The 20112-nt window shown below is 44.2% G+C and overlaps 1 protein-coding gene across 2 annotated transcripts in view; it reads right to left on the bottom strand.

The window, feature by feature from the left end:
• Window positions 1-20112, bottom strand: part of SEPTIN3 (septin 3) — a 496581-nt gene that overhangs the window by 163763 nt on the left and 312706 nt on the right. For both annotated transcript variants that reach the window (XM_088443868.1, XM_088443870.1), the window contains exon 4: window positions 15016-15097. In XM_088443868.1, the coding sequence (XP_088299994.1) occupies window positions 15016-15097 (82 nt within the window). The remainder of the gene's footprint in view (window positions 1-15015; window positions 15098-20112) is intronic.

Below are 20112 nucleotides of genomic sequence, written 5' to 3'. Positions count from 1 at the left end.
CAATTAACTGTTAGCAGCGCCGGGAGGGATAGAGAAGCCCAGCCCTCAATGCTCTGCCATTATGTTTACGCACCGGTCCGGTGTCACAGCCACGGCCGGTGGAGGGGGGGGTTATGCGCAGCCGGGGGGGGGCATGGACGGCCCTCAGGCTGCTGTAGGAGGAAAGAGAAAATCTTTCTACAGCAGCACACACACACATATCACAAGGCTGTGGGCCTATTCTGAGGGTGGGCCTGGAGCTTTAGCTCCATCAGCCCCATTATTACTCCGGCCCTGGTAGCGCCAATGCTGTTTCTGGCACAGGGCACCAAAAAGTCTAGTTACGGCTCTGCTTGAAGGTAATAGGACACAGCAGGGAGGGATCTTTTCAGATGACTCTGCTGTGTCAGATGCTGTAAGTCATCTCAGGATGGCGTACAGTAGTTCAGAAAAAAATGCTTTTTCGGAACTTGAGGCATTACATAATTACCACATCACTGTACATAGTATGGGAACTGTGGAAATTATTTGTGGAGAATTTTAACCAGGAGATATCAGTAGTATCTTCTGCGTTACAAGAATGATGAATAACCCTTACACTTAATTTCTACAAAAATAGATGAAGAACTTAATTTTCACCTACTTTTGTACAAATTAAGTGATGATGAATAAAGCCCTAGTTTGCCAATCCAACTCCAAGCTTTGTGACTCTCTAGCTCATAGGTTCTCAAACTCGGTCCTCAGGACCCCAAACAGTGCATGTTTTCCAGGTCTCCTCACAGAATCACAAGTGAAATAATTATCTCCACCTGTGAATCTTTTATAATGTGTCAGTGAGTAATGAATACACCTGTCCACCTGCTGGGTGACCTGAAAAATATGACCTGTGTGGGGTCCTGAGGACCGAGTTTGAGAACCACTGCTCTAGCTTGAAGTGAATACTGGCAGCATCCATCCTGCTTTTTCTATTTATTTTTACTATTTCCCATTTTTATCTGCACACAGGGGCCGATTAAGACTCGGACCCTAAGCCGCGTTCGCTCGCTATGGGTGATTGTTGCCCATCTACGCATGCGCCAACCAGTCTGTGCAATTGGAAAGTGGTCACTCAAAGCCCGCAGACAGGCCGCTCCTTTGAGTGACAGATAGTGCCATTTGTGGGTGGTAACAGGGGCAGGTCCAGGAAAACGGGGGATTGGATGTGCGAATGCAGGCGTGTCTGAGTGTCAAAACAGCATTCTTTGGGCATGCATAATTAGCATGTCAGCATCATTGTACACGTCACCTGGTTGTATTTCAGCCTGCAGTGATCGCAGTGCCTGTGGCGGGGTAGGGTCTACCTTAAGGGTTGCGAGCAGCTCCGATGGCTCTCGATGTTACTGAATAATCATACACTTCCTGGGGATAATGTGTGTTAAGAAAGACAAGTGGGTGCCATTCAGTGGCGTAACTAGGGCAGGGCGAGCGGGGTGCGTGCCCTGGGCGCCGTGGGACTGGCGGCGCGGGGGGCACCGCCAGCCACGGTACCGGCCTGCCCTAGTTAGCCAGTGTAGCGCCGACCGCAATGAGTGCGGTCAGCGCTACACATTTACACAAGACCGGCGCTAGGCTTCCAGTGCCGGTCCTTTGCTGCACAACTGAGCCCGTTCCCTCCCCCTGAGTGCTTGCCCAATAGCGCTAGGAGGTGGGCTCAGGCTGTGCATAACACACGCATCGCCGCCAGCACTGGCGGCGATGCGTGTGTTAAACAGCAGCCAATGAGAGTCAGACACTCATCGACTGCTGCAGCACCCACTGCAAGAGCCGGGCTTCCGTCCGGCTCCTGCAGTGGGTAATGGGACAGACGTCATGACATCATGACGTCTCTCCCATAAAGCTGAGCGGCCCAGCCCGGAAGGACTGGCGGGCGGCGGCAGCAGGAGCGGTGTCGCGGACCGGAACAGCAGCGTGGATTCAGGTAAGTATATTTTTATATATATATTTTTTAAACCTGTCTGCACTACTGGGGGCACAATGGGGGAGGGGGGTGGCTACTACTGGGGGGACCTCTACTGGGGGTGGGGGCATAACGGGGGAGGGGTGGCTACTACTGGGGGCACCATTATTGGGAGGACCTCTACTGGGGGGGCTACTATTGGGGGCACTTAATCGGGAGGGGGAACCTCTACTGGGGACTACTACTTGCGGGGGGGACTACCACTGGGGGCATTATAAAAGGGGCCTACTACTAGAGGCACTGCACTGGGGGGACCACTACTGGGGGCAATAATAGGAAGGGCCACTACAGGGGGCACTGGATAGGGGGATCACTACTGGGTGCCTGCATAAGGGGGACCACTACTGGGAAAACTGCAGGGGGGGGGACTACTGCTGGGGGCACTATATAAAGGGCACTGCATAGGGGGGGACTACTACTGCGGGCACTATATAAAGGGCACTGCATAAGGGGATACCGCTACTGGGCGCACTGCATTGTGTGGACTGCTACTGGGGACACTGCATAAGGGGGAACACTACATGGGGCATTGCATTTGGGGGGGCCACTACTGGGGGTACTGAGTAAGGGGAACTTATTGGGGGCTGTATAAGGGGGACCACTACTGCATACTGGGGGTACTGTATAAGTGGTACTACTGGGGTTAAGGAGCATATGGATAGGAATGTTCAGTGTGAAAATAAAGGGGTGTGTCATGTTGACACGCCCCATTTTTATGTGACCACGCTCATTTTTTTTGGCGCACGCACATCGGGGGGGCTCCCTTTTCAAATTTGCCCTGGGCTCGAAATACCCTAGTTGCGCCACTGGTGCCATTTACACCGGCATGTGATCACTCTGCCGTCGCTCTCTAAGACATAGAGAGTGTCCTTTAGCCTGGCTGTGTGATCGAGGCATTTGCATATCTGCCCCTGACGGCTGCGTGAGAGCGCAGCTTAGCGTCCGGGTCTGAATGAGCTCCACAGTACTCACTTCACTTTCAAATGTATCCTTAGCACAGTAAACACATTTTTTAATTTAACTTGTAACACATTTGGCTTTCAAGTTTTTTTAGTACAGCAAAACATTTCCCATATGGCACTACAATGACCAGCACATGACATGTTACTTTCTCTTTAACTGCCTTCTGCAGATGTATCTCCACACCACACTTGATTTGCCACACGTTGACTTAACGAGATAGAGAAAACAACACTTTTGGTGCCTACAGCAAGGTAAACTCAGTTTTTCCATTTAACACTTTCAGTGGTGTAACAAATGTTATAACCTCATGCATTTCTTTGAAATAATACTTTAGCAGCTTTGCAAACAATTTTCCTTCCTCTCCAAAGGAAAAGTGTGCAGTTGCAGACAATTTTTCTGTTCAAACAAGACTTCATAACAGACACTCACCACCTCCCTGGGTTTCATTCAGGTGAGTTATGTCTTGTTGTCTCCATTATGCTGTGCATCCATTATTATTAATTGCATAGATCAGAGGTTCTCAAACACGGTCCTCAAGGCACTGCAACAGTTCATGTTTTAGAGAAATCTATATCTATATATAAAGTCCAGAGTGTCCGAAGTCAAAGAACACTCAACAAAGGTGGCGTGCTCTATTAAAGACCTTTAAGCTCTTTTACATGGCTGCTACCTCCCCCAGTACTTATATGGTGATTTCACCTAAAGGGCGGCATCCTTTAAGCTCTTTTCCAGCTTCTTATTTCTTTGGCAGCTCTTCACTGCTGCCTCTCCGCCGTCAGTCTGCTGTGCCGCTGCTTCATGCTGGCTTATATAGGCCAGCCGCGGGGGGGTAGGGGGAGGGGGAGGGGCGCGGGTGATGACATCGCAAGCTGTGATTAGCTCATGGCAGCCATCTTTGAATTTCAAATTTTTTGAAATGGGTACGAAAGTAACCTTAAGTTACTTTTGCGGTTCTTTCCATTAAAGTCAATGGTGAGAACCGCTCATTGGCTGAGAGGCAGAAGGCTCGAATCTCTCAGCCAATGAGCGCTCCACACTGGGATTTCTATAGTGAAATCCCGCAGCAGAGCCATCAGTCGGGTAGCAGTGTTCTTAGAGGACAGTACTAAGTTCGTGGGTTCACGTATTTGCATTTTTTTTTTGCCAAGACCCTGGATACCTACATGGAATGAAGAGGATGTGATCCCCGCATAGGAGGAGGTGAGTATGGATTTTTTTTTTATTACAGGTACCCTATGGATTCCTACTGGACAATGGGATGTGATGGCGTCAGGGATACATAGGTGAGTATGTGAGATAGTGTGTGTAATAAACTTTTACTTTCAACGGTGTGTATCGTGTTTATTTTAATATTTCCTTTGCTGTGGAACTACAGGTACCAGCGGACCAGTAATGCACTGCATTCTGGTACTTGTGGTTCTCCAAGTACCAGAATGCTGGGGAGGCTTGCTGGGTCCTGTAGTTCCACAGCAAAAGACAATATATTTACTATCACCAAATGCACCACACTATACACAATAAACCCAGCACCCACAGGGTACCAGGGATAGCCCTGGGCTATCAGCCTGGGGTGCCCTGGAGAAGGGGACCCCTATATTGGGGGGTCCCCAGCTCCCCAGGGATCCCCAGTCTGGGCTGACTAGCAGTCAGGGTTGATGCTTTAGGCGTGGGATTCTGTGAAAGGACTCCCCTGGCTGTGGCATTAACCCACCACTAGAAAAAATCTGGTGCTGGTTCTGGATAATACAGGGCAACCCTATGCATTTTTTTCCCTGTATTTCCAGAAACAGGACTGGCTCAGAGCCCAATCCCTGGTTGCGCAAAGTACGGGGGACGCCAACATCGTTTGTCCCTCGTATTTTGGCAACCAGTACTGGTTCTGAATAACACAGTGCTGATTGTTCTTAATACGGGGGACCCCTACGTCATTTGTCTCCTGTATTTAGCACAACTAGGACTGGGTATCCAATGCCCAGCACTGGTTGTTAATTTTTTAGGGAGGGGGGGTGGCATTCTGCTTTTTTTTAAATGTAACAGTTTTATTCATTTTTTTAACAGATGCACGGACAGTTCTCACTGATCCATCCCTGCATCTGTGTTTATTTTATTAAAGACAGATGCATGTATCACAGATCTCCCTAATCCATGCATGCATCTGTCTTTAATTTTTTACAGACAGAAGCATGTGTGGCTTCTATATCGTTGATCGTTCATCTCGTACACACTGCATAAAATCGTCAATGACATTGGGCAAATTGGGCTGCAGGAATGGATGACAAAAGATATCGTCAATGACCCGCGGGAGCATACATTGTTGGTCCTTCACTGTATACACACTGGACGATAGCGGCCATGATGAACGATAATGATATAATTGTCATCCATAGCGGCCGACAAATCGTCTAGTGTGTACGCGACTTAAGTTTGGCGCCACACATACAACGTTTATTTTGCCAAGCCTACTTTGGACCAAAGAGAACGCGATCCATGCAGGTGAGTACGTGTTGTGTGAGTATGTGTGTGTACATGTGTGTGTGCATGTACTGTGTGTTAATAAAGTTTTACTTTCTTAGAGTGTGTTTCTTAACTTTCTTAAGGTGTGTGTTCTGTGTTTTTTAAATATTGCTTTTGCTGTTAACTACAGGTAGCAGCAGGCCCCGTAATGCCCCGCATGCTGGTACTTGTGGTTCTCCAAGTACCAGCATGCGGGGGAGGCTTGCTGGGACCTGTAGTTCCATAGCAAAAGACAATATTTTTTACTCTTTACATGCACCACACTTTACATAATCAACCCGGCACTGTTATGATATCCAGTGCCTACTCCATGTGAAAAGTCTAGAACCAGGCTAGCAAGATCTTCTGCCAGTAACAACTGCCCATTGTTCCCTTAGAAATGGGATACGTTCACCTGTATTTAGGCGGCTACCTGGACTTATAGTTTGAGGTAGTAGTAATTCACATGGAGGAGCAAAATCAATAATGCTACATAGAAGTAACATATTGATCTGCAGAGATGAATCGATGTATCAATGTTGCTCATTTTTAGGGATCTATTTGCCTACATACAGAGGCAACCTTAATATCAGTATAGTGATGAGTGGTTCATTGATATATTCGGTATAACATCGATGTTTTGAATCTGGCAATATAACCTGTAAATGTTTAAGTGATATAAAGTTGCAGATAGTATAGAAGCAGCTCTATAAAGATATTTAAATATCAGGGACATATTCGCCTATACATAAAGGTAATCTTAATACCAATAAAGTGATGATTGGACCAATGATTTAATGGGCATAACATCGATTTTTTGATTTCAGCTATACAACTCTCAAACGATAATTGATAGTAAACGGCTGATACTATATAAGATACAAAGCTGCTGATATTTCAACAACTGAATCTGTAATATTGAGATTCAAATTGAATACTGCTATTTATCGAGATTTATGATAAAGTGGCTGTAGTGTTTTTTTTTTTGACTGCAGTAATATAATCTGCAGGTAAAAATCGACGTACAAGCGTTGCGCAACATCAAGGATTTATTTGCCTATTTATAGAGGCAACCCAAACATTAGTATAGCGATAATTGGACCAATAATTTAATCGGCATAACATCGATGTTTTGAATATAATTTGTAAATGTTAATTGATATGAAGGTGCCGATATTATAGACGCAGCTGAATCTGCAACATTTGGAGTATAATCTACAAATTTTATAGATTATACAAATTATATACTGTGGGAGTTCACATAGGAGATCCAAGATATGGATCTATAACAGATGAATAATTTAAACTATATCTGATCACAGATGAGATAGTTGATCTTCTCACTAGAAGATATTGATTAATTAAAAAGAAGACCCTCAGTTTAATTTTAATTCTAATTTCTTCTTTCTCTATATATTTTAATACTTTGCCGCTTTATTTCCCTAGAGGGGTGATATATATTATAATATATATCTAATAAAAGTTATGTTTTCAGTATTTGTAACCAATCAACTTGTGCACCGATATACTACCTCTTTTTCTTTTTCCTTGTTGTATCTATGTACAATATATGTGTCCAAGTTTGTGTACAAATTTTGTGTACAAGTTAGCGTCCAAAGTCCTGATGGACAATACATAGATTTGAGTGCAAGTTTGTGTACTGGTTTGTGTACAAATTAGCATCCACAGTCCTGACAGAAAATACATAGCTTTGAGTTCAAGTTTGTGTACAGGTTGGTACAAACTAGCATCCAAAGTCCTGATGGACAATACATAAATTAGAGTACAAGTTTGTGTACAAATTTGTGTACAAGTTTGTGTACAAATTAGCAACCACTGACCTGCTGAGAATGCTGATTTGGTTTGGAGGGCCGGTGCAGCTAGGAAGCCGCAGGTGGGATAAGGAAGCCGGAGCACCATGTGGGAGTTGATGGTGTGGCTAGGGAGCCGTTGGAGAGGCCACAAGAGCCGGAGGCAGCTAGGAGACAACACAGAGGAGACAGAGATCTTTCCAGCAGAGTCGTCAGGAAACTGCTAGTGCCACTGAGCCAAGTGAACCCACAGGAACACTACAGTCAGCGAGGTGGCAAAAGTCCAGTGTGTACAAATAGGAGGACGGACCAATCATGCTGCACTGAGGATGATACATCACTTTCTGAGTAACCCCGTCCTGACTGGGTAATCTGCTTGAAGGAGACAAGTTGTGACCGCAACTTGTAACAGTACCCCCCCTTGACGTGGGGTTAAAGAACCCCCAGAACCTGGTTTGCTTGGGAATTCTAGGAAGAAGAGTCTCTTCAGCCTGGGAGCATGCAGTGACCTTTTAGGTCTTCTGGACCATAGTCCTTCAAATGGACCAAGAAATACAGCTGACCCCTGGAAATCTTAGAGTCCAAGATCTTTTCTACTACAAACTCCTGTTGACCTTGGACCAGAACTGAGGCAGGCCTAGATGGGAATTTAGACTTAAACTTGTCGGACCTGAAGACTGGTTTGAACAATAAACAATGAAAGGTGTTATTAATGCAGAGAGACTTGGATAGCAGAAGTTTAAAGGCTACTGGGTTTACCTGTGAAATTATGTGAATGGACCAATGAACCTTGGGCCCAACTTCTGAGTGGGCTGGTGCAGCTTAATATACTTTGTGGAGAGCCAAACCAGATCACCCTTCTTAAACTTACACGATCTCCGGTGTTTGTCCACGGCCTTCTTGGAGCTAAGAGAGACCTTCCGAAGGCTTTGATGGACCTTGATCCAGATGTGACGGAGTCGAGAAACAGAGGGTGACATAGAAAATCCAGAATCAAAAGAATTGGCTCTGGGATGTTGGCCGGTGATGCAGAAAAACTGAAGATGCAGAATGACATGACTTGTTAAACGTGAATTCAGCAAATGGCAGATGGGACACTTGGATATTTAGCAACCTAAGTATTGTTCCAGACACTGGTTGACTTGCTCAGTTTGCCCATTGGACTACAGATGGTATCCAGAAGAAAGTCTGATGTCAATGCCCAAGGAAGTGTAGAAGGACCTCCAGAACAGTGCCACAAACTGTGTCCATGATTCAAGACAATATCCCTGGGTAAACCATGCAGACAGAAGACATGTTGAAGTAATAGATCAGCAAGTTCTTTAGCAGAGGGTAACTTGGGCAAAGGTACAAAGTGCACCATTTTAATAAAATGATCCACCACCTTCCAGATCACGGAACATCGATCATAAACTGGAAGATTGACTATGAAATTCATGGCGATGTGAGGAAGCAGAAGACCTGAAGGACCTGTCTGAGGCGTCTTGTTCCAGGCACAGACTTCACATGCCAGCATGAACTCTTTCACATCTTTGGACAAAGAAGGCCACCAAACCGAATGGGAAAGCAATTCCAAGTTTTTTCCGATTCCTGGGTGACCATAAGCTCGGCGGGAGTGAAAATTTAATAGAATATATCTTCTAAACCTCTTTGAAACTAAAAGAAGACCAGCAGGTCTTTCCGGATGTGCCTCTGACTGACAGTCACGAACGAGTTCGGACAAATTTTGGGTGATTGCACGGTGGAAGAATTTGTCCAGAAGAATAGGTTCATCAAAATTGGTTACCAATTGCACTGGTTCAAAGCTCCTGGAGAGGGCATCCACTTTGATGTTTTTTTAACCTGGAAGGAAGGAAATGACAAATTTAAACCGGGTAAAAAAGAGTGCCCAACGTGCTTGCTGGGAGTTCAACCTCTTAGCAGACTGGATGAAGGAAAGGTGCTTATGGTCAGTAAGAACTGTGAACCTGTGTTTGGCCCCCTCCAGCCAGTGCCTCCAGTCCTCAAAATGCCTTTTAATTGCGAGCAACTCCTGATTTCCCACATCATAGTTACATTCTGCTGAAGTAAATTTGTGAGAAAAGTAGGCATAGGGGTGAAATTTGTCATCAACAGGATCTTTCTGTGTCGGCTCCCACTTCAGACGCGTCTACTTCCAGAATAAAAGGATGATCAGGGTCTGGGTGACAGAGTACTGGTGCCTGAGTAAACGCAAGCTTGAGTGTTTCAAAGGACTGAACCACTTCAGCTGACTTATTTAAGGTATCAGCTCCTTTTCTTGGTCAGTTCCACAATAGGTGCCACAATGCTGGATAATGACTTTGTGAATAGGCGATAATAACTGTAAAAGTCGAGGAATCATTGGATTGCCTTGAGAGAAGTTGGCTGGACCCTCTTCAGTATGGCCTCAACTTTACCAGTATCCATTGCAAATCCTTGTGGCGAAATGATATATCCTAAAAAAGAGATCTGGGTGACATCAAAATCAAATTTTTCCAGTTTGGCGTACAGATGATTTTCTCACAATTTTTGAAGGATCAAACGTATGGGCTGATGATGTTGGTCAATCGATTGGGAAAAAATTAGAATGTCGTCCTGGTACACATCGACAAACTTCCCTAGAAAATCTCAAGGGATGTCATTAATCAGGTCCTGGAAGACTGCCGGGGCATTGGATAGTCCAAAGGGCATGACCAAGTACTCATAATGCCCCAAGTGAGTACTGAAGGCAGTCTTCCACTCGTCCCCACTCCTGATACGAATCAAGTTGTAAGCTCCTCGAAGGTCAATTTTGAAAATATGTTAGCTTGGTGCAGCTGGTCAGATAGTACGGAAATGAAACGTAGCAGATATTAATTTTTTTGGTGATGTTATTGAGGCCTCTGTAGACAATACAGGGATGAAGGGTCCCATCCTTCTTCTCCACAAAGAAGAAGCTAGCACCCAATGGTGATTTTGAGGGGTGAATGAACCCTTTAGTTAACGTGTCCTCAATGTATTCTCACATGGCCTTATCTTCAGGTATTGACAGAGAGTACAACTGACCTTTAGGCAATTTAGCACTGGGAACCAGGTTGATTGCACAATCATAGGACCGATGAGGAGGAAGAACATCTGCCAATTATTTGGAAAACACGTCATCATAGTCGCACTATTGGAGAGGAATAGTGGGAGATGTTCAGCAACCGCAAGAAGAATTGATCCAACTGGAATAGCCAAGCAGTGGACATGGCAATAAGGACTCCATTTGATTATCTCTCTGGAGGATCAGTCAATGATGGGATTATGATCCCTTAACAATGGGAGACCCAGAATGACTGGGGCCAAAGGACATTGGAGAAGATAAAAGGAAAGTACTTCCAAGTGTAGAACTCCAACCATAATGCGGAGAGGAGGTGTTTTGAATTTGATATGACCACACGAAATTAAACTCCCATCAAGTCTGCAGTCAAGGATCTCTTGTTCTAAAGGAATGGCGGGAACACCCATGGTTTGAAAGAAATGAAAATCCATAAAATTACCAGCTGTCCCACTATCCAAAAATGCTGAAGTGGCATGAGTAAAATTGAGGTGTTGAACAAACACTGGAACGAATACCAAATTTTTGGAGGAAATGGGAACTAGGCGTAAATGTAATTCCCCCTTGACACTTAGGCCTTGCCGTTTACTGGTCTGAGCGGACAGTTGTTTACAATATGCCCCCTGTCTCAGCAGTACAGACAAAGGCCTAGGGAACGTCTTTTGCATCTCTCATCGGGTGACAGTCGTGATGCCCCAATTTGCATAGGCTCCTCTGGATCTGAAGCCGGAACCCATGAAAGAGAGCAGGGTGACCTTGTGGGAAGACTTTGTTCGTGTCTACATTTCCGTAGATGTCAGTAAATCCTAATAGCTTTCTGCATGAGATCGTCCAATGTGTCAACAGGAGGATGTTGGACGAGGATATCCTTAATAGCATCAGAAAGGCCCAAACGGGATTGACTGTGCAATACTGGATCATTCCATCCAGCTTCAGTAGCCCATCTGTGGAATTCAGAAGAATAGTCCTCCACTGCTTTCTGACCTGTTTTAGGGAACGTAATTTGGACTCAGCCAAGGCAGGCTTATCAGGGTCATCATACAGTAGGCTCATGGCAATAAAAAAGGCATTGACTGACTGTAATGCTGTGTGAGTAGAAGGACCAATCCTACTCATTGTGATTCTGTCCCAGAGGAAACAGGACAGAGCTTGAAATATAACTTGCAGCTATTGTGGAAGATGAGGAATTGCCGGAGATCTCCAATAAACCGACCCGGCAAATAAATTTTGGGTTCACTAGAGGAATGAATACTGCAAAAGGTAGACTTTCTTCAACCCATAGAGAAAGATCCTGGATCCTGGAGTTAGGGTTTGGATTTGAGTGATGAGTGCCTGGGCAATGCTCTGTCTTTGTTCCATGATTCCATGGGTTTTTTATCTATGGAATATATTTTTATACCCTGTGTTACATTATATATATATATATATATATATATATATATATATATATATATTTATTAGTGGCCAGGATGCTAAATAAGGAAACTTTGAATGAGGAGAAAAACAAACCAACTGTGAAACTGTCTAGTGACTGCAAAAGAAGCAAAAGACCAATAGGATAATGTCAATCATCCACCACAGGGACTACACGTGACCAACCCCTAAGGGCATTTTGGACCAAAAAACCCTTGATGATATCATGACAAGCCTCCAATTTCAAAAATAAGAAAATGTCCACAAGCCTCTGAGCAACATAAGCCTAAGACTTCCCAGCAGCAAACAGCATCCAAACGAAGGATACAATACTACAGTATAAGGATTTACGGATTTACTTGATGAACTCCAAACATTGCTCTCACTGCTGCTATGAAGCCTCATAATTCATCAAGTTGCCACGGACCGATGTGCGGGACCCTTCATACCGGCTCATTTATCTGCCAACAATTAAAGGGATCAACATTACTGACCAAGGCAGCAGATGGTGCTAGCTCACAATACATACTCCAATCCTGCCAAGAAAGCACGTTTGAAATTGAGTTCTCAATGCCAGGCATGTGATAACCCATAAACTAAAAAAACAGAATAGGGGTGCACTTAAAACCAGAGACTATAAGGAATTAATTACATGCAGCTGACTTATGAGGAATAATGCCCAAACCCCCATGAGTAAAGAGCACATTGAATTGCAAGCAACAAAGGCCCTGATTCAGCAAGGAATGCAGTTGCTAATACGCACGCAATCGGTCAATTAATTTGCACTGCGCATGCATCGCAGTGCATGTGCGCAAACTAGCAATTGCAATGGGAACTGTGTTTGCAGAGGCTACGCAGACCCAGAGCTGAGTGATTGACAGAAAGTGCCGTTTGTGGGTGGTGACGGGGGGTGGTCAGGCGAACACAGGTGTCCCAGTGCGTTTCAATGCCGTTGGAAGGGTGTGCATAAATTAGCCACTGCGTGGCTATAAGCAGCCAAAGCACTGATGGCATGCGTGGATGTTAGCAATTTCTGAATATGGTTAGGGCTTGTGCAAGTGTGCATAAGGGTCCGATGTTAGTTGATGTTACCGATGGTTTCGCTATGTTTCCCTAGTATACGGATTTGAGTAAGGGGAAGTGGGCGTTCTTATGTTAGAATGCGAATGCAATGTGAATACAAACATTTAAATAGCACTGCTGATATTAGCAACTGCAGTGTGGATAAGCAGAATAGCGATCCATGCTGAATCAGGCCCAAAGTACTAATCAAGTGAGAAGTCACAGACCTGGCAGCCAAGACGTAAGCTGATTGTTGATTGCTTGCATCATGTCTATGTTTTCGCACCAGAAAACAATTGAACAGTCTCACAACCTCTGACCCCACAGCTACAGAGCCACAATGATGGGAAATAGCTCCAGCAGAAACAAGTTCTCAGTAATACACATCTGCACCCAACCCGGTGACCAAGAGCCATCAAGAAAAGTCTCGAAGCTCAACAAACCAGCAGCATCCATGAAGAGCTGCAAGCAGGAGTTCCTATGGGAAGTTGAAGGCCAAAAACTCATCCCATTGAATTCCATGAGAAAGATTTACCATACCACCAGATTGAGCCTAAGTTTGGCCGAGAGCTGCAAAAAATGATGCAACAAGCGCAGGCCGACCAAGTCCCTCTGCAACTTGTGACAAAACACCTTCCCTATTGGGATTACCCATAATGAAAAATTAAGGATCCACAATAAAGATTGCCTTTGATGGTGCATAACCTCCCCGTGGCCAAGACCAGCAGAAATGGTTCCTGAAGCAATCAAACATTGTCTGATGCCCCTGATGCCCAATGCCCCTCTATTGGCTCGATACCCAAGTACACCAGCCAATAGAGGGGCATTCAGTTGTGTCCTGCGTGATAGGGACTCCAACTTCCTCGAAGAGGGCTGTTAATGAAAGATGAGGCACGGACAAAAATCTGAGCCCACTGGCCCGACATATAGGAAATCTTCCAGGTAATAGGCTAATGCCAATTCCCTAGAATCTACACATGTGCACAAATGGAGAAAAGAACTAAACCACTCAAAGAAGATTGAAAATCCATTAGGAGCCCATTTCCAGGTAATGCCCATCTGCCAACCGTAAAACCCATGTACCTGAAAGAATCAGGATTCAAGGGCAGAAGATGGAAGGCATTTACAATATCCACCTTGGCCAATAGAGAACCTGCCCTGCAGGCATGCACTAACTCCAGTGCTGAGTTGAATGATTGAAAGTGTACGCTGCAAAGATCCTCCAAGATTTACCATTGGTTATCACCCATAGGGTAAAAGAAACAATTATCAGGCATCTTCTTGGTCACCAGGCCCACTGATGAAAGGACCAGGCTGGGAATAAGAGGATGGTCAAAAGGCTCAACCACGCACCCCAGACTCACCTCCTTCATAACCTTGGCTTTCACCACATGGGGTTGATCCTAGGTGAATCTGAGATTCCTAGGAGATCCCAAGTGAACATAACCAGAAACTGGGAGTGGAAACCCCTCAGCAAACAGACGGCACAGAAACTCAACATCATCCCATAAAAGATACCAGTCCAGCCACTTGAAAATGGTATCCAATCTAACAGGAAATACCACTTTACTTATTAACCCCAGCCCCAAAATGCTTAGAAACAGGTGGGGCTGTGCTGTTGAGGCTCCACCTGACCACCTGGGGCAGTCCTTGGATGCAGAGGTGTTGAAAATGAAACCGGCCCCCTAGCGAGCAATTCTCATTATTGAAGGCGTATTGAAGGAGAAGTCATGATGTGTGACCTCTGGGAAATGGGAGATGAAATTTGCACTTGGTGCCCCATAACTGGGTCGGGAGAAGAGTCCTGGTGCATTGTTTAAACTATAGTCATGTAATAGATTCCAGTTTGGTAAATGTTTGGTGATTTTACAGTGAGATTTATATACAGTATAACCTGGTTTTGCCTTTAAAATATGTCCCATGAATTTCAAGGCTGAATGCATAAGGATAGGGATACTTTACTGATATTAAGTGGATGTATCTAATATACAATGCATGCAATATAGAGTACAGTAAAACGTATAAGAACATTGAAACTGTATACTTACTGTAATACTGTATACTATGGACAAAACTACACTAGAGTTTGTAAAACCCACTTTCAACTCATAAGAGAATTAATTGACTAATACCATAGTAAATACTTAAAATATACTGTAAATAATATTACTTTAATTAATTATTATTCTGAAAATTCAGCTTAAAATGAGGCAACTCACCAGTTTTCATTATTAATTTGATCCCCAAATCCTGGTGTGTCAATAACAGTGAGCTTCATTTTCACTCCACCTTCTTCAATAACTAGCAAAAGAAATAGTACATGTTACAGTAATCTACTCTCTGTGCTTGAACTGCTGGTTGATTTTCATCAAAGCTCAAAAGTGACAGTGATTGCCTAAAGCACGATACAATTCAATTCACAATTAATCATTGCAATTGTACAGTATAATCACATGTATTTCAATACCAATGTACCATATTTATGTATTCAAATCTATAACATGGAAAATAGAGCTTGAGAATCTATGCACACTTCTATTTTCCAGACTGCTTCTTCTGAGAGTAGAGATAAGTATGTTGTGTCATACAGATGTGTCCTCTTACATCTATAGTAGCATACATATGACATGTAGTGCGCTCTGATCCTCACACCCTGCTGTGTCGCAGCTTGGTGTATTAACTCGCATCATGGTGCATCACATCAAAATGTACTGAGACATAGGATAACCCAGAGAGTGTAATTCAACTTTATGTCCACCAGATGTTGATGCGCATGCATCAAATAGCCAATGTAGTTTCTGTTGCACCGGCCGCTGATTGGCTGACAAAACTATGTGGGAACAGTCATTATAGTATACTGTAGTACGTATGTATGTACAGTATTCTGTAGTAGTGTGAGTGTGTGTGTAATAAAGGATTAAATCATTCGGTGTGTGAGTCCTGCATTTGTTTTACATATATTGTACCTCTTGTGTAATATTATTAAAAAGATGGTTGTGTGAAAATTAGTAGTGTACAGTATGTGATTGATCCACCTGTCATGGATCTCCATCCACTGCTACAGTATTGTATTCAGTACTGTAGTTTTCATCAGTGAAGCATTCGCCACCCAGCAGTTAAGCCGTGTAGTACATGACATGGATTAACTTGCAGTTTAGCGCACCCACACACATATTTACATGCCATGACTAGGACATCTGAATGACGCGCTTGGAGCAAAGATGTTTGAGGATACAACTGTACAAGTAGGTACAGTGGTGCAAAACTAAAATATCATACATACAACTGTTTAAGTTACAGGTCATTTTGTAATGTACTATTTGAAGCTTTAGACTCATTTTATTGTATCTTTATTTTGCACGTTAATTGGACTATATATAAAATGGGCTCACTATTGCATATTTGAATGCAAATGCAAAAATCAAATGAGGAATTGTCTGATTGTACAGTATGTTAAAAAATAACAATAAAATGCGGTATTATATTTCATTACTCTACCCATCTCCAATGCTTAAAGTGGTCCTAGAGATGTGGTTGCCCACTGCAGTAGTGTCCCTTATACACTGTCCTCAGCAGTAGTGCCCTTTACACATAATGCCCATGGAAGGAGTGGGTGGGGGAGCAGTAGAAGCAGGGTGAACACTGAGTGGGGAGGGGAGAGCAGTGGGAGTAGGGTGTACACACAGTGGGGAGGGGGAGAGGCAGTGAGAGCAGGGTGAACACTGAGTGAGGAGAGGAGAGCAGTGGGAGCAGGGTGTACACACACAGTGGGGAGGGGGGAGAGGCAGTGGGAGCAGGGTTAACACACATAGTGGGAAGGGGAGCAGTGAGAGCAGGGTGAACACTAACAGATGGGAAGGGGGCAGTGGGAGTAGGGTGTACACACAGTGGGGAGGGGGGAGAGGCAGTGGGAGCAGGGTGAACACACATAGTGGGAAGGGGGGCAGTGAGAGCAGGGTGGACACACACAGATGGGAAGGGGGCAGTGGGAGAACACAGAGGTATGTTATAAAATATAAAAACTTCATATTCATAATCTTCTAGTGTAGCAGGCTAGCAGCAGCACTGCTGCAGAGAGTATTTCATATTATACCAGCTCAACAAGGCTGTTACCATGCAAACACAGCTTTGCATTCAGAAGAAAATAAATCCTATGCAGCAGCTATCCTGCTCTGCTCAGTGCTCACCTCACACACATTCAGCAGTGCTCAGTGAGTGCTGGACTTAACGTCCACAATGACAGTCCTCTCAGAACAGCTCCTCTTAATGCAGTGCAAGAGATAGACGTGTGATGACATCATCGTGCTGTCTCATTCCAGCCACAGGAGAGGGACTGTCACTGGACTGGAAAAGGCAGGGTGGGCGGCGGGCCAAATCCATCATCATATAGTCATACAATTGTAGTGCCGCATACCCACCACATTTATTGATATGGCCTGGGCACCGCTGGGGGGCGGCACACAGAGAGGCGTGGGCAGTTATAGCAGAAACCGGGAAGCCAGACGTCGAGTCCGACATCACAAACAAAGCAAACACTAACTTAATCACTAATTCAGGCAGCCACACACAGCTGCGTCTGCCTGTGTACTTACAAGTCTTGTTGAGAGTAATAAATAATGTAGTGCGCCACTTATGGTTGAGGCTGCTCCCAAGAGAAATTGCCAATTCCCTTTTTTAGCTGAAAACAGCTACAAACACGACATCTAATTTAATTGGAGCACCAATACTAAAAAGCTAAATACAACTCATGGTTTTTGGACAAATATATTTAATATCCATTAATAATTACGTAACATGTAGAATATAAAGTTTAAAAAGCTTTCAATCTAAAGGACATACTGTAATTATAGATATGATATTTTCAGCAATAACTGTGCAAAATCAACTCACATGGATATATATCCAATTTAGTATTGTTATTAGAGCAGCTGACTTGATGCAAATGTATCACTGGAAAAAAATAATCCAGCAAACCTACAAATGTCACTGATAGGTATGCACTTGCGTTGGCCTAGAACATGTAAATGGAAGCTTGGGAAGGTGTATAGTGACTTGCTGCTGTGCTCCTGGTCATGTAGGACAGACGAAATGACCTGACGGCAGCTCCACTTCCAGCTATTCTCCCCATCCGTACTGTCCTTAGCTAACCACAAACTTACATTCCCCGCACTCGTCAGTGCTAAAGGGTAGTCACATATGTCCAGAGACATGCCGCTTGCGGCTGGCCGCCATAAAATGCAATTAGGGCACCGGACTGGAAAAGGCAGGGCGGGTGGCGGGTCAAATCAATCATCAATCAGTCATAAAATTGTAGTGCCACCCACCCACCACATTTATTGAAATTGCCTGGGCAGTGCTGGGGGTGCAGCACACAGAGAGGTGGGGGCAGTTATAGCAGAAACCTGGAAGCCAGTCGCCGAGCCCGACATCACAAACAAAGCAAACACTGACTTAATCACTGATTCAGGCAGTGACACACAGCTGCGGCTGCCTGTGTACTCACAAGTCCTATTGTCAGTCAGTCCAGTGTGGGCCGTGCAGCAAGCCGAGCAAGGAGGGTGGGCCAGCCGGGCAAGATGGAAGGGCCGGCAGGGCAGACCAACCGAGCAGGCTTAGATCGGAAAAACTTGAGCAGCGCGAAGCTCATTTAGATTGGCAGCTGTAGGTCTGTAGACCACAGCTGACAGTTTCTGAGGCCGGGTAAGGTGGGAGGACCCGCTGACAGAACGCAGTTCCGCCCCACTTTAACCCCTACCCATCTTAAATTGGCAGATTCAATTATCCGCAAACTAGGCTGTGCAACTTTTATCCACATATGGCTGCGACTTTTTGTTAGAAAAATGGGCAATAAAGACAATTAATTTTTCATGCAATTTTCTCTGAAAAGCAGATAAATTATGTTTAATGATTTGGGATATATGTTGATGTGTTATATTGATGGAAAAGTGTGTTTTAGTAGTTGGCAGTTGCTAATATTTTTCCCATAAATTTTAATACTTGTATATACACTCTTATAAATCACAATAGAGACATTTAAATGTACACCAACATATTCTGAACATTTTTATTTGCTGAAATACACATGCTGGTTTTTATTTTTCATTCATTCATACAAGTTGTAAATTTAATAACACTCTATAACAGTATCCTATACTTTGCTCATGGCCACAAAAGGGGCATACACATGAGACAATATCTTTGAATGATATTAACGATAACAATATCGTTCAATGATATATCATTCATATCGTTCAGTGTGTATGCAGTGAACAACCAATGGTGCGCTCTCCTGCTGGACAATAACGATATCTTTGGTCGTCCATTCATACAGGCCAATTTGGATGATATCATCAAGAATTGCCTGTTTGAAAGATGTGGCAGGATGACCTCACTGAAAAATATCTTTCAAAGATATCTTTCAGTGTGTACACCAAATATCGTTTGTCCTGCACTACAGAATGTTCAAGGGAAATATTTCACCAATATGCCCCATTAGTCTCCTACACTGTCCGTACAGCCACTCGTTATCTCATTTTACACTTTTGTAAGGTGCAAGAAAGGGCCATTTGTTCTTCCGGAGGCTCGCCACTTAGCAACAGCAAGCCTCCTAAATACGCTGGGGCAGAGGAAAAGTGAAATAATTTTCACTCCCTCTGCACTGAACACTGAGCGGAGCGTGCGCGAGTCACTTGCATGTTAGGTCACGTGCATGTAAGCAGGCACCGCTGGTCAGATTTTTCTGTCAGTGGACAATGGAGGACACAGTTTATGTCTCTGTGACAGATTCATTCAGAATGTCCTCTGCTGCTGGCAGTGTTACAGGAAGAGAGCCCATAAAAGGGCACTATTTTCCTCATCTTCTTCAACTGAAGAAATTATATATAAAATGAGAAAGTCTGTTCCAGTCACAAATTTGGGAACATCTAACTCCTCAGTCTCTGAGGCAAATCATTTTCCTCATGAAAGTGCCAAGTCACCTTCCTGTTCAGGAAGTCAACAGGAACTGAAAAAATCACATACAAATAAAAGTAACTTTAATCCCAGGGCCACCTGCTCAGGTGATATTCCCCCATTCCCTGGATTGCATGTAGCAGGCAACATTCTAGTGCTCGGAGCAAGCACAATACTGCCCATAGCTGACATAATCTATCTGTCCATAGCTGGCAGCATGTAGGGACCGGCAGTCTATATAAGAGGTCACCTATCAAACAGCCACACCCTCTAGTGATTTTGGCCAGCCGCCCTCTGTAGACTGGGAGTCAGAGGAGATAATGAGAACCTCTGCCTCTTCCCACTGTGAAGATTTTAGTGAGCTG

Source organism: Taudactylus pleione, unplaced genomic scaffold (assembly GCF_031769625.1).
Source record: "Taudactylus pleione unplaced genomic scaffold, aTauple2 ptg000336l, whole genome shotgun sequence".
NCBI classification, from domain to species: Eukaryota; Metazoa; Chordata; class Amphibia; order Anura; family Myobatrachidae; genus Taudactylus; species Taudactylus pleione.
The sequence above is the reverse complement of the archived record's forward strand: the minus strand, read 5'-3'. Positions and strand labels throughout refer to the sequence as shown.